The sequence below is a fragment of the Bos mutus genome, chromosome 3 (genome assembly GCF_027580195.1).
Source record: "Bos mutus isolate GX-2022 chromosome 3, NWIPB_WYAK_1.1, whole genome shotgun sequence".
NCBI classification, from domain to species: domain Eukaryota; kingdom Metazoa; phylum Chordata; class Mammalia; order Artiodactyla; family Bovidae; genus Bos; species Bos mutus.
Window position 1 is genome coordinate 28,077,993 of NC_091619.1, and position 15,541 is coordinate 28,093,533.

At 35.0% G+C, this 15,541-nt stretch overlaps 1 protein-coding gene across 2 annotated transcripts in view; it reads left to right on the top strand.

The window, feature by feature from the left end:
- Window positions 1-15,210, top strand: part of RSBN1 (round spermatid basic protein 1) — a 43,204-nt gene extending 27,994 nt beyond the window's left edge. For both annotated transcript variants that reach the window (XM_005887100.2, XM_070367460.1), the window contains 5 exons: window positions 11-148; window positions 702-844; window positions 8,399-8,566; window positions 9,912-10,020; window positions 10,638-15,210. In XM_005887100.2, coding sequence (XP_005887162.2) covers window positions 11-148; window positions 702-844; window positions 8,399-8,566; window positions 9,912-10,020; window positions 10,638-11,111 — 1,032 coding nt within the window. In that variant the 3' untranslated portion in view covers window positions 11,112-15,210. The remainder of the gene's footprint in view (window positions 1-10; window positions 149-701; window positions 845-8,398; window positions 8,567-9,911; window positions 10,021-10,637) is intronic.
- Window positions 15,211-15,541: the final 331 nt, after the last annotated feature.

The window sequence follows — 15,541 nt, forward strand, 5'->3', positions numbered from 1 at the left end:
TTCATCTCAGGTCAACAGGACATACTGCTGTGGCACCTACCGAGCAGGTCCTATGCGGCAGATAAGTCTCGTTGGAGCAGTAGATGAAGAAGTTGGTGATTATTTCCCAGAGTTCCTTGATATGTTAGAAGAATCACCATTTCTGAAAGTGAGTGTTTTTCAGATTATTAAAGTTCTGATCACTATTTAAATGGATACTTTGCATTAAAAAATCTTAAGCTAATCGTAGGGGCTTCCCAGGTGGCACGTGGTAAAGAATCTGCCTACAATGCAGGAGGCACAAGAAAGGCAGGTTCAATCCCTGGTTCAGGAATTTCCCCTGGAGGAGGAAACGGCAAGCTGCTTCAGTATTTTCGCCAGAAAAATTCTTTGAACAGAGGACAGACTGGCCGGCTACAGTCACTGGGGCCACAAAGAGTCAGACACGACAGAGTGACTGAGCACGTGCATACACAAGCTGATCTTATCTATTAAAATTCAGTTTTGTCCCATATTTTGAAGAGAATGGTTCAGAAAATTATTTAAGTAAAATACTTCACTTATTCTTTTTTACATGTAAATTACTATCTAATAATAAAACATTTTTTTTCTTCTTATACACACAAAATAAGCTTCCTAAAGCTTTCTTTTGGGTGTGAGGGGTTAACTTGTAAGTAGTCTAAAAAATTTCCTTTAACGTGACTTATTCTTCTGACTTCCAGATGACTTTGCCCTGGGGTACACTTTCCAGCCTCCGACTCCAGTGTAGGTCCCAGAGTGATGATGGGCCCATCATGTGGGTCAGGCCAGGAGAGCAGATGATCCCTACAGCAGACATGCCAAAGTCACCCTTCAAAAGACGACGGTAAACACTGGTTTTTCTCAGATAAGCAAAAGCCCCTTTTTAGTTGATTGCTTATAGAAATAATTGAGAGTTGAGCAGCTTGAAAACCATTTTTTCTGACTTATTTAAAGAGCTATCTTAAGTAAATCTCTTGTCAATTCCTTAGTCCAGTTCACTCATTACACAGATACCAGAGTGAGGCATCCTTTTAAAAATAAAAAAAATCCTTCTGTTCTTTAAACTTGGGTCCTAATTGCCTGCGAGATAAATGTCCAAACTCCTTTGTGTGGTTGATAAGGTTCTGTTATCATCTGGCCCTGACAGTATTTCTTCTAGGTGTATCTGCTTTTAATCTGGTCCGGTCACACTGAATTCAGTTTCTAAACCATGGTCTTTCACATCTGTGTGCTTTTGCCTTGCTCTTTTTACTTGGAGTAGCATCCCTTCATCATCTTCCTTTCTACCTGATATACTCTTAATGAATTTTCAAAACTCAACTTGGATGTCACTTCCTTTGTGAAGCTTTTCTTTGTTCCCTTAAACAATTGGTCATTCCCTTTTCTGTGCTCACACATCATTCTGTTCGTTAATGATCTGTTTACAAATTTTTTGTTTTTTACTATAAATTTTAACCTTTTTAAGGACAGTCTAATTCTTCATAGCACGTAGCAAGTGATCAGTGTTCTCTGAGTAAAACCAGTGATGTATAGTAATTCATATTGGCCTAACATATTTTTTGTTTGAAGCAAAATTTGTTTAAAACAAACGTAGATTAACTTACTTTAGAACTATGAGAACAAATCTCATTTAATGAGACTGAACATGGCATATATTTGCTTAGATTATGGAAATAGGAACTCAAAATTAAGGTCCCCAAAATGAGTTTTAACAGATTAGCTTTAGACCTTACCTTAAAACTAAAAGAAAAGCAATACTAGATTTAAGTATGGATAACCTTAGTACTTGGCGATAATTATGAAAATAGTTTATAAAAACTATAAATGTGAGGTGGTAGCATGATAGAACATGGCAATAAACCAAAACTTCTGCACATTGCTAAACCACAGTTTTTGTGCCTCATAATGATGAATTTTGATATTCTAAATTCTAAAGTATTATATATTTATTTATTTTAGAAAGATTTATTCTATAATCTTTCCCCAAAGGAAATGATTGGTTTCCTGATTGGTAGAAACTTAAAAAACAAACATCAGATAACAGAAAAAAAGTAAAAAGGCAAAAAATATCTATAATCCCACTCATTTAGGCATGTTAACCTTTAAATTTTGGTCTATATTCACTCATAAATTTTCTTTGTACGCCGATGAATTCCTTCTTTACATGATGATTACTTTAAAATGTGTCTTATTAAGATGCAGCCATATCATCATTTCTAAATAACTATGTAGTTTTGACTGTATGGTTGTATCAAGATTTATTTTACCAATTCTTTATTAATGTAAATTGTTTCTGTTTTTTAGTATATTGATAAATGGTATTTTGATAAACATGACAGTGGTGTGCTGGAGCCAGTTTATACCAGCTCATAGGGCCATTGTTAGCCTCACAATTCCACGCTGAGTGAGGTCACGTGAATAGCTTGAAATTGGCCATGTTGGGAGTATTTGTACCACAGAAATAAGCAAATCAGCTAGTAGGTTGGTACGAAAGTAATTGCAGTTTCGGACTGTGAGTTTTAAATCATTTTAACTAGGCTCAAACACTCTTTGTTAGTCAAAATAGGAACCATTACAGTCAGCAACAGCTGTACAACCACCTACAATGTACAATAACCAACGAGAAATAAGTTTGTTTATTTCTGTAGCATAAAAATCCATGCTTTGGGATCAGCAAACACTTGGAAAGCATTTTCTGCCTCATGCTGGTTGTGGAAGCATTTTCCCTGCAAAAAGTTGTCAGGATGCCTGAAAAAGTGGTAGTTGGTTGGCAAGAGGTCAGGTAAATATGGCAGATGAGGCAAAACTTCGATAGCCTAATTCATTCAATTTTTGAAGTGTTGGTTGTGAGACGGGCGGTCAGGCATTGTCGTAGAGAAGAATTGGGCCCTTTCTGTTGACCAGTGCCAGCTGCCTGCATTGCAGTTTTCTGTGCATCTCATCAATTTGCTGAGCATACTTTTCAGAAGTAATGATTTTGCTAGGATTCAAAAAGCTGTAGTGGATCAGACCGACAACAGACCACCAGTGACCATCACCTTTTTTTGGTGCAAGTTTGGCTTTGGGAAGTGCTTTGGAGCTTCTTCGCAGTCCAACAGTGAGCTGGTTGTCACCAGTTGTATAAAATCCACTTTTCATCACACATCACAGTCCAATCGAGAAATGGTTCATTGTTGTGTAGAATAAGAGAAGATGAGACTTCAAAGGGACGCTTTTTTTGATTTGCAGTTAACTCATGAGGCATCCACTTAGTGGGCTTTTTCATCTTTCCAACTTGCTTCAAATGCCAAACAACCATAGAATGGTCGAGGTTGAGTTCTTCGGCAACTTCTTGTGTGAGGATCAGCTCTGATGATTCTTTCAGTTGGTTGCTGTCACCTTCAAATGGCCAGCCACAGTGCTTCTCATCTTCTAGGCTCTCATCTTCTTTGCAAAAACCCCTTGAACCACCACTGCACTGTATGTACGTTTCTAGTTCCTGGGCCACATGTGTTGTTGATGCTGCGAGTTGTCTCTGCTGCTTTACGACTCATTTTGAACTCGAATAAGAAAATTGCTCAAATGTGCTTTTTGTCTAACATCATTTCTATAGTCTAAAATAAATATAAAGCAAACAGTAAGCAATAAGTCTTTAGCAAAACATAAAGCAAGAAATGCACATTAAAATGATATACAACATAATCACATTTATTTAAGAATGTATTCCAGTATTAAATGGCAGGTTTCAACAATGAAAACTGCAATTACTTTTGCACCAACCTAATGCAAATCAGCCATCTCCCCCACTAAAGCCAATTACTAAACATTTATGGTACATCATTGTGGCTGGCTGGTTGGTTGATAGGTAGGTAGGTAGGTAGATATTTTTTGTGTATATGCATGTTTATTTTCTTGGTAGAAATTGCTAAAGGCTCAAAGTATATACACATTTCTAAATGACTTCCAGAAATGTACCAATTTATATTTCTACCCAATAGTAAGATAGTACCCTTTCCCCTATGCCCTCCACTAACATTCTCTTTTTTCATCTGATTGGACAAAAATGTTATTTTAATTTGCCTTTTTGAGGGGTTTGAATTTCTTCTTCTGTGATTCCCTTTTAATTTTCTTTACTTATATTTCCATTGGGATGTTGTTTCTTTTCTCTTTAGTCACAGAAAGTTTTATTCATATGTTGTCAGATACATCTTTTCCTCTGAGATTTCTTTCTTAGTGGCAAATTTAGAAAGGCCTTCTCTCATTTAGTGTTACAAAATACTCACATTTTCTCCTAGTTACATATGTGATTTCAGTATTATGTATTTAACCTGGTGTTGATTTCAGTATAGAGGGAGAGATTGTTTAACATTCTTTCCAAGTAATTAGACAGTTGTACCCACATTGTTTATTTAACAATTTATTATTTCTCCACTAATCTGAGGTACTATCAAATTTAATTTCTATTGGGATTAAATATTCTTAAGAGAGCCATCAAAAGCAGTTTGAATTAGAGTGAATAAATCAGAACTTAAACAGTAATGTCATCTTTATGTGTTACTGACAATGTCCTGTTGCTGAAAATGATGAAATCAATGCGGAAGCTGTTTAGTTATCAAGGGCACTGCAAATGAAGATGATCTTTAAATTTATGAACTCTAGAGTTAAAGAAATATATGCACAGGGTTTTAAAACATCAAACAGTATGGGGGGGCGGTTATAATTAAAACAAAATCCTGGCTACCTTTTCCTCTAGATGAAAACACCTTTTTTTCACCAGAGGCAAAAATGTTTTCTGTTTTTAATGCCCTTTTTGTTTTAAGGCTTTGACAGGAAATTTGTCAATTTCATGGTATACTGGGTAGGGATTCCTTCCTTTTGGGATTTTCCAGATAGTTAAATGACTCTTACTCTAGCCTTTTCCTCCCCCTTGTACTTTTTGTCAACTGTGCTTATACATTGTTGAGGTTAATTCATATTCTGTTTTAAAACTGTAATTAGGCTCTATATGCTTTGTCAAGAGCAGTATTCTAAAATTTGAAAGTCAGTAAATGGCATTTAAAATAATATGGGTAGTAAGTTTACTGGAGGCTAAAATTCGTATTCTAAGGTTCAAGTGGTTTGTTGTCACTCAAAGGAATAATAAACAAAAGGATCTTTCTTTTCTATATTTCACCTAGATACTGAAAATCATGCCACATTTTAGTTTGGTTCATATTTGGATCTTGCTGGTTAGTTTTGAATTGTTCGGTTTTTCTTGTTTCTGATGGCCTTTTTTGAGGGGATACTACTGTACACTTTTGACCATATTTCTAATATCTTCTGTTCTTTCTGTTGTTTAAGATTTGGCTTCCCAGGTAGCTCAGACAGTAAAGAATCTGCTTGCAAAGCAGGAGACCTGTAATACCTGGATTGGGAAGATCCCCTAGAGAAGGGAATGGCAGCCCACTCCAGTATTCTTGCCTGGAGAATTTCATGAACAGCGGAGCCTGGTGGGACTACAGTCCAATGGGGTTACAAAGACTTTTTTCTAAAATCACACTAACTTTCTACATGGCTTTGGCTACTGCTGCTTTTTGGCTTTTTTTTTTTTTTTTAAATATAGCTTCTTTGAGGGAGAATGTTGTTAGTTAATTGCATTCTTTGCTTTTATCATACCTTCAAGAATCCAGAATTTCAACCATACTGTCTGGTCTAACACATCACTTTTTACCTGGAAATCTTTTGGAGCTCTGTGTTTTTTTTCCCTCAATGTGAAAAGCTTATTTCACAGTTACCTACCTAGTAGTTCCCATTTAATGTTTTTCTACCTAAACTTATGGTTGTCTTCTTTCTGGGTTTATTTCTTTTTCTGCTTGATGACATACTCATTATATTCTAAGAAAAGGAAGGTATTGAGTGATCATAATGTCTGAAAATTTCTTTTTCTGTTGTTAAATATGATCTGTAGTTTAGCTGGAGTCTAGAAGATGTATTTTCCTTAGGATTTTTTAACATTGCCCCAATGTCTTCTGGTATCTAATATTGTTTATGAGAAGTCTTAATTCCAGTGTCATTATTGTTCCTTTGTAAGTAACCTGTTTTCTTTTCCTCTCCTGGGAGCTTAATTTCACAATGACACATCTTTGCTTGGGTTTTTAATTCCTATTCTTACATTTTAATCCTTTTTGTTGTTTGGTGGGTTCCTTAAACTTAAAAATTCATGTCTTTTTTGATTTCTGGAAATTTTTCTTGCTTAGTTGCTTCAGTAATCTTTTCATTTCTCTATTATTTCTTTCCGTTGTTGCTTGTAACCAAAACCAATGGTTTTGGAAACTGCTGTTGGTTGAATAGATCTCCCAGTTTGATTAGCTTCATATTTCTTATTATCTTTCTGCTTTCGATTTTGGGACATTTACTTGACATTTGTCTTCTGACAAAATTCTTAAATTTCAGTGTTGTTTATTTTGTTGTTTTTCAGGCTGCTGTAGACTGTCTTCACATATCTGGTGATTCTTGGTTTACTTGTTTCTATTTAGAAATAAAGCATTGGGCTTACTGGGCATTCTTTTTGTATTTCAGTAAGGTTTGTCAATAGGTAGGTTTCACTTTAGAGTTAACAGGCATAGAAGTGGACATTAAAGGATATGTCCAAATGCCAGAGGATTATGTGAGTGTATATAGTAAGTTCAGTGTGTTTAGAGAAGAACATGCAGGTATTTTTGGCTGAAAGTTTATCAGAATGGTTTTGGTTACAAGCAACAAAATTGATTCAAACTGGTTCATAAAGTAAAATGTTGTCTTGTATTTTAGGAAGTTCAGAGAGGTTGACTCTAGGCCCATATAGTCAGTGGTTCAGTGTTGTCATCAAGAAACAAGGTCTTTTCCTTTTTTCTCCTCTGTCATTCTCTCTACCTAGGCTTTGTATTTACAGTGGCTTCCATTACAGTTGTTGCTGAATGGTGATAGCAGTTCTAGGTATACATCTGGATCTGGTTATACCTAAAAAAAAGAAAAGAGTGTTTTCTTTACTACTTTCTTAGGAGCCAGGGAGCTTCCCAAAAGTCTTAGCAGATTTCCTGTCGTATTGCTAGCCAGAATCGGTTTGTGCTTATTCCTGTATCATTCACTGGCAAGGGGAATGAACTTAACATAGTTTGCCAGAGTTCATCAGGATCCATCTCTGGAACTTGTGAATGAGGGTAGGGACAGAGAGACCTAATAAAAATTAAGAGTTCTTTCAAAGAAATTAAGGTGAGAGATAAATGCTGGTGGGTCACCTACATTGCCTTCTGTATGAGTTTAAATACCTGACCAAATTTCTGCCACAGGAGTGACAGCTGACAGGTTTAATTTGCAGAATTTCACTTTATTTGCTCTTTTTTCAACTGTACTTCCTTTCTGTCCATTATCCTTATTTTACTAGCCTTTTTAGCTGCCATTCCCTTCTTGTTTAGTCTAGGCTTGTGGCTTTCTCAGCTCAGTTTCATTAGTCCAAAAAGTTTTAATCATTTTTCATCTTCCAGAAATGTGTTGATGGTGTTCATTTACTGATTTATTTTCTTTGTTGCTTCGCATTCATTCCTTTACTGTCACCTTTAGATTATTATATTTAGAAGGTTTTGAGCACACAAAAAAGGAGAAGATAATATAATAAACTCTCATGTATTGAATAGCAACAGTTACCAATTCATAGCCAGTTCTGTTTCATCTATAATCCCATCCATTCCTCCACTTCTCTTCCCCACCCTTACTACATTAGCTTGAAGTCTTTTACTTCCATTTTCATGTGGAAGCAGATGTAGATGCTCAGGTTGCCTTCTTCAGTTAAGTCTAGTAGAATGCTTTGAGACTTAAAAATGACTCCAGGTACAAGAAACATACAGCCTTGAATTGTGAATCAAATTTTCTGTTACTAGGCAACTAATCTTTTGGTAATTTCTTATTTCATATTGCAGTATAGCCAATTAAAAATGTTGTGATTGTTTCAGGTGGACAGCAAAGTGACTCAGCTATACATACACATGGGTCCATTCTCCCCTAAACTCCTCTTTCATCCAGCTTGCCCCAAAACATTGAGCAGAGTTCCCTGTGCTATATATTGTAGGTCCTCATTGATTATCCATTTTAAATAGAGCAGTATATACATGCTACAGAGCTATATATATTTGTCTATTTATAGTGTTTGTATATTCAAACACCGCATTTGTGCCAGGTCAGGATAACAGCTGTCATATTATCATGACATCATGACTGAGAAAAGGAGGTCACCCCATTCAGCATTACATTATGGCATGTCAGATGCTGATGATCGAAATTGCTGAACCTTCTCAGCCCTCATTTAAGATTTGGTATTTTAGTAGATTTATTTGTCTTACTGCTGTTAATTTTTTATGTTGCTGCTTTCTTCTCCCTCATTATTTTGAAACCAAATTGACTACAGATCAATGAATGAAATTAAAAATCTCCAGTACCTACCTCGGACCAGTGAACCCCGGGAAGTCCTCTTTGAAGATAGGACAAGAGCTCATGCTGATCATGTAGGTCAGGGGTTTGACTGGCAGAGTACGGCTGCTGTTGGGGTTTTGAAAGCTGTACAGTTTGGTGAATGGTAAGTTAATGGAACTCAATTGCAAGATTGAGTCCACATTTTCTTAAGGCAGCATTAACCAATTTGAAAAGTCGCGAACAGTTTTAATTGTGGTAAAATACACATAACAAAATGAAAATGAAAATCCTAACAATTTTTAATTTTAATGTTTGTAGTAATATTAAGTATATTCACATTGTTGTAAAACAAATCTCTAGTAGAACTTTTTCATCTTGCAGAACTGTAACTCTATACCTTTTATTCAATAACTCCCCTTTCTCCTCTCCCCCAGTTCCTGGCGAACATCACTCTATGAATTTGACCACTTTAAATACGTCATATAAATGGAATCAAACAGTTATTGTCTTTTTGTGATTGATTTCAGTTAGCATTGTATCCTCAAGGTTCATCCATATGGTACCGCGTGTCATAATTTCCTTCCTTTTAAAGGCTGAATAGTACTTCATTATATGTATATGCTATGTTTTGTTTGTCCATTTGTCTGTCAGTGGACACTTGGGTCGCATCCACCTTTTGGCTGTTATAAACAAACATCTTTTCATGGCCGTGCTTTCATTCTTTTGGGTATATACCCAGAAGTGGAATTGCTAGGTCATATAGTAACCCACTTCAGTGTTCTTGCCTGGAGAATCCCAGGGACGGGGGAGCCTGGTGGGCTGCCGTCTATGGGGTCGCACAGAGTCGGACACGACTGAAGCGACTTGGCAGCATAGTAATTCTGTTTTTAATTTTGGGAGCAACTGCTATACTGGCTTTCTTACAGGTTGCACCCTTTTACACTCAGGGCCTGGTTTTAACAAGGCTCAGAACATATTTAAAAGCTGTATTTTACTTTGTTTTTCATATTTATGCCTTTAGGGTCTTCAATATTGTTGTAGAGTTTGGTTTGATCTTTAGAATTAGAGTTCAATCACAGGTTGACAGTAATATTTTAAGTTAAAGATTATTTTTTTTCCTACTCTATGCTTTGAAAACTGGAACGTGTGGTATTTATGTCTGAGATGTATTCTGGAATTTGTGGTATTTGTGTCTGAGATGTATTCTGTCCATTTCTTTCTGTCAAGATGATGATGTCCGGTGGCATGGAGATGGTGGGGCAAAGTGGTTAGATGATTTAGTCATTAAAGTTTAAGTTTTATAACAACTAATTTTAATTTTTTAAAAATCACTTTATTGATGTTTTATTTTTTTAAGTTGATGAAAGAAACAAATGTATACTTTGTCCTTAGGTCTTATGCATCTATTTCTTTGCTAGTGTAGCAGTTCCAGGAACAGGAAGATTGAAATTGTCATCATTTTCCATTATGAGATGCTTGTTTCTAAAACTTAATTTTGTCAATCTTAGGAGTGACCAACCTCGCATAACCAAAGATGTGATTTGTTTTCATGCTGAGGATTTTACTGATGTTGTACAGAGACTTCAGTTAGACCTTCATGAACCTCCAGTTTCCCAGGTAAGAACTTTTGCTTTTTCTTTGCTCTTTGAGTGAGATCTTAGAAATTAAGTATCTGTACTTATTTAATTGTGCATTTTACCTTTTAGTTGGATACATGGTATAGTGAATTTAATTTCATTTTAAAAGCTGTTTGTGGAGGATGTTGAAAATCATTAAAATGGAGCTTCCCAAGAAAAATGCTTAGGGTCTCCCTTCAGTCATTGGGATGCCAGGTGGGACTGAGGAGAGGACCCAGGATGCTCAGTTTGGGCCATGAGCAGTCTCAGCTGTTAACCAGATTGCACTGTGTGCCCTCACCTACAAAAGGCTGGAAGACAGTGAAAGAAACAGATAAATGTTGCTCTGGCATGGGGCAAAGAATATTGATATTTAGTTGCATTTTGAATTATTTAATGATTCTGTAGGCCAGTCCTAATTTTAATCTGTACTTTATTACTAGAAAAGTAATAACATATGAGGAAAAATGTATCTTAGGAATTGTAGTAAATTGTATATTGTATAGTATTGTTTGGCTTTAATTTGAACCTACTGTTTTCCTGTGCTGATTATTTTATTTGACTTAATCTTTGCATATTTTACTTTAAAATCTCATGAAACTTTTTTCCCTTTTTCAGTGTGTGCAGTGGGTGGATGAAGCAAAACTAAACCAAATGAGGCGGGAAGGCATTCGTTATGCTCGAATTCAGCTGTGTGACAATGATATCTACTTCATCCCTAGAAATGTCATTCATCAGTTCAAAACAGTGTCAGCAGTGTGCAGCTTAGCCTGGCATATAAGGCTTAAACAGTACCACCCTGTTGTGGATGCCTCTCAAAACACAGAAGGCAGTTCTAATGTGGACTGTGATTTAACTGGAAAGCAAGAATTAGAAGTTGACTCCCAGTGTGTGAGGATAAAAACTGAATCTGAGGAAACATGCACAGAGACGCAGCTTTTGACAACTGCTTCATCGTCCTTCCCACCTTCATCTGAACTTAATCTACAGCAAGATCAGATGACTCAGTCTATTCCAGTTTTAAAGGTGGAAAGTAGACTGGACTCTGACCAGCAACACAGTCTACAGGAACATTCAAGCACTCCTGTGTGATATGTACATATTCAAACACATTTTTTAACTTTTTTAAATTTTGATGTGAAGTTATAGTTTTATAACTGGCTTAAGTTAAGTTTTATTGGAGAAATCTTGCCTATAATTCTATAAAGAGAAATGACATTCCACAAATGTCAAGCATATCTTTTTTACACAGATTATGCAAAGTTAAGAGTTGTATCTTATCCCGTTAGTACAGTATGTAATAGTGGGTCTGCTGCTACTTTCTGTTTTAAGGTGTGAGGTAACAATTCAATCTCTTCTTCAAATCAAAATGAGAATTCTCTGGAATAACAGATTCTTATTTGGTAAATTAATTCACTTCCTTTAATTTTATCTTGACTTGTCTCTTGCCATTTTTGCTGTTTTTATGATAGGAGATCAGATTTATGATTTAGTACTTGTGCTTTTATGGCACAGATCCAATTTCTACAGTAAAAATGGCATAGGTTGCAGGAAAGAGGTCCTGCATCTTGTACATGGGCAAGTCATGTATTTAGTTTCAACCATAAAGAGCAGGTAGTTTCTAAGGAATTCAGTGGCTCTCTGATTTCTTAACAAAAGAGAAAGCACAGCACTTTCTGATCCAAACTGTTTTTTTTTTTTTTGGTATCTGTTATTTAAAGCCCAGTGGATATTTCAATTAAAAATATCTAAAGATGAATAGTCCTTGGTCATTCATTCTCCATGGTTCATTAATCTCTTCTAGAATACTTGGTAACTATGGAAGATATTTTGGGTAAAAGAGATAATGTTGACATGATACTCTATATTGTTCTGCTTCCTAGCATCCTCACATTCTGTGTGGACACTTTTGCTTCCTAAACTGATCATGAGTATCAAACTTATAGAATGATATCTATCTTTCAGATGAGGCTGCCATATTTTGTGCATGAAACTTAGGAAAAACTATTTTTGTCACCTAGCATCAACCTCTTCATGATAAAGATCTATTGACACCTGGGTTTATTTATTATTGCTCTGTGTTGCTACTGTCTAATAAAGAATATGGCACTAGACTTCATCCTAGAGTTTCAGGTAGCCTAATCCTTATTAGTGCCTGAGTATTTAACAGTTTTTTTTCTGAACAGGCACAATTCATATAGCTAGTAGTCTTAACTTTCTGTTATTTTAGAATGTTAATGTGATACACATTTCACTTTCTCTTAGTTAATAATATGATAGGCCTTTTGCTTATTAAAGGAAGAGTACTCCCCACATCTAAGACCAGATTCTTGTATCTACCTGGTTATAGTGCAATTTGGAGATTTTTTTTTCCTGGAGAGTGAGATTTGGAATATTTACATTAACATAGGCAAAAAAAGATGCTGCTTCATTATGTCTGTCACCATGAAAACATAGCTGCATCTTTTGAAATACAAATATGAATTTTCTCTAAAATATTCTGAAATAGGTTAAATCTTATATAAATATTACTTTGTGCAATATTGTTGTGTAGTTAAACGCATATTAGCAAAGTATAGGGGTCACTGTGTAAACCGATAGAAAAGTAACCATCAGCAAATACTGCAGTGATTAGTTAGAATCTGTATTATTCCTTATATATATGTATATGTATGTATTCTCTGTTACAAAGGATGAAGACAAATAGAGAAACATTTCAGTGTAAACCATTTATGAATTGGAAGTGATGTTGGTTTTAGTTATCTTTGTAAATAAGGTAATTAGAATGGTATGAAGAGTAATGTGATTATTGCAGGGGTGTTTCGAAATCCTGGGTATAAATTTTAGGGTGAATTCTAGTTTATCAAGACTAGTTTTTAAGGGACCTGCCTTTGAGGGTGTTTTTTGTTATTTTAGGGGGAGGGGGTGAATCACTGAGTATGTGGGTTTGGGTTATTTCTTGTTTTTGTTTTACTGTCCAGAAGAATTTCATAGAGCTTTACCAGGCTGTGCAAAGTAAAATTCTTCTCAGGCAACATTTGCTTTTCAAAATAATCATGAAGAACAAGGTTGTTAAAGTGAAAACTTTTTATTTTTTTCTTGTCTTCCAAGATCCGATTTCCCCATCTCCCACTTGCCATCCAGCAGATGCCATCTGTCATCTAAGCTGGTCATTGCTAATAAACAAGGAGACTGTCTCCTGACAGCCAGCACTGTGTATAATCACTCAGGAACCAGCGGATCTGCAAAGACCTACAATCAAAAACAAATCCCCATTTTCTTTTTATAAAACATTCTACCCTCAACTCCAATATGAAAACAGTATAAAGATGTTTAAAATCATGTACTAATAAATTCATTGTATGTTAGAACTGCAATAGAACCGAGAGAGAAACATTTAGCTAGTAATGTATCTGGAAACTGAATGTCCTATGTGAGTATTAGATTTTAATAGCATGCTTTAAAGACTGATGAATATACAAGCGCAAGTTTTGAGTTTGTTACTGCTTTAAAGCTGTATCCTAGTTTAGCGATACAAATGATAGCAACTTTTCTAAAATTAAATTATTTGGTTTGGTGGAGTGAGGCATGGAACAATCTGGCGTCTTCTGATTTGTAAAGTAGTGATGGCAGTGAAGTTGTAACTGAAGTTTAAGCTGATCTTCCTTTTTGGTATATTATCCGTTGTGCCAACTCTTTTGAGATTACTTGCAGAATGTGGCTATAAGTTTTAGTATTTTGTGGAGCAGAGGGATATTTTTTAAATGTTCTTATGGAAAAGGATCCAGTAAATAAGTATTCTTAACTTAGTAATTAGAATGATTTTATGGTATTCACTAATCAGGAGAAAAGTCTTCCCCTTGCCCCAGAAGTCATACTGTAATTACCAGGATATACTCAGAGTAGGATTATGATTCAAAGAAGTAGCCCAAATTCATAAAGCAATAATAATAAAAACTACAGATCTGCTTTCCCCTCCAAAGTTTTAACTTTACAAATAAATTCCTCGGCTTGATTGTACTTTTAATTTGCTAATTTAATACTTAGGATTTGTTTCACTGGTACTTTATTATTAATACTTCAAATTAAAGACATTTGGAAGGTCCCCTTTCCCCTTAGAGACAGCTGGAATAACGACTAATATTAAAAGCTCTTGTAGGGGGAAAAAGGAGCTTATCAAATAAAATTATTTACTAAACTAAACCTTAGGAAAAGATGTTTTGCATCAGTCTTAATAGGCAAAAAGTTCATGCTTAGTGACTGGAGAGATTTTTGCTTATAGCTTTTCCCTCTATAAATACTATCTAGAATGAAAGCTAATTTAGGAACAAGACTAACATTCAAAAAACCCTTAGTGCATATATTTTTAATTATTATTAGCTCATTATTAGATCATTTATTTTCATCTGTATTTGCCATTAAAATTTATTTGCATTTATATCTTTAGAATAATTGAGTTTGTGTCTGTTTTATCATTGCTACAAGTTTTATAAAAAGAACCTTTCACTAGTACATGCCAGAGGTTCATATTTCTGCTAAGTATTATTTTTTTAAAAACAGATTGTCGCTGTATTTATTGGTCATGCAGTAAGTAGAGGAAATGTACAAGACAGATGTTTTTCTTTAGCACATGGACCTATCCTCATCCTGAAAGTTTGTTGCTTTAAAAGCAAGTATCTCTCCATAAATATTATGGCCTTCCATTTTCTTCATACATCTTTTAGGATTCACTTGTGCATGTAGTTGAGACCAATGTCTCTTAATATAGCACTTTTCAATTCTCTCTAAAAAACTTATGTACTACTATCACATGTTGTAAATTTTCATGTAATAGTGTTTTCTGTGACTAAACTCCATTTTGATTGGCAGCTAAGACTTTTTTTTCCTGTGGCTTTAATTTATCTAAGAGGTCTTTGCATATAGATGAAATGTATAATTTGCCTGGCGGACTATTTGCGTTTTGTGGCCTTAGTTTGTTTATTGACATTAATGAGTGTTTTAAAAAGGTTTTTAATGAATAGTCTTAAATCTAAATTTGTGTGAATAATAATCCTTTTAACACAGTGCTTTTTTGTAGCTGTCTAAGTGTGTTAAATTGTTAAGCTATTTCTTTGTAAAATAGGACAATGGAATGCATAGTTTTTTTTTTTTCCTGTAAAGTATTTTTTTAATAAACAAAGTCTGATTTGTCCTTTACTGATGTTTCATGACAAAATGAATAGCACATATGAATTCTAGCTACCTGGAACCTGTTTTTAAAGTATTTATCCCTCTCTCCTCTGTTTTCTATTATTTTGTACTATTTTAGAAAATCTTGACTTTTTAAGGAAAAGGTTATAGATGCCAGGGTAAAATTTCATCCATATCAAGAGGCAGTTAGTTTGTGGGGAAGAAGGAAAACTATGCTTGGCATTGTGGCAGTTAACCCTCTTACCGCAAAAATTGTTTCATATCTGAGAGAACAATCTTAAATTTTTGATCTGGGGTGTTGATATTTTTGAAAGTGCATGCAGTGTTAGACG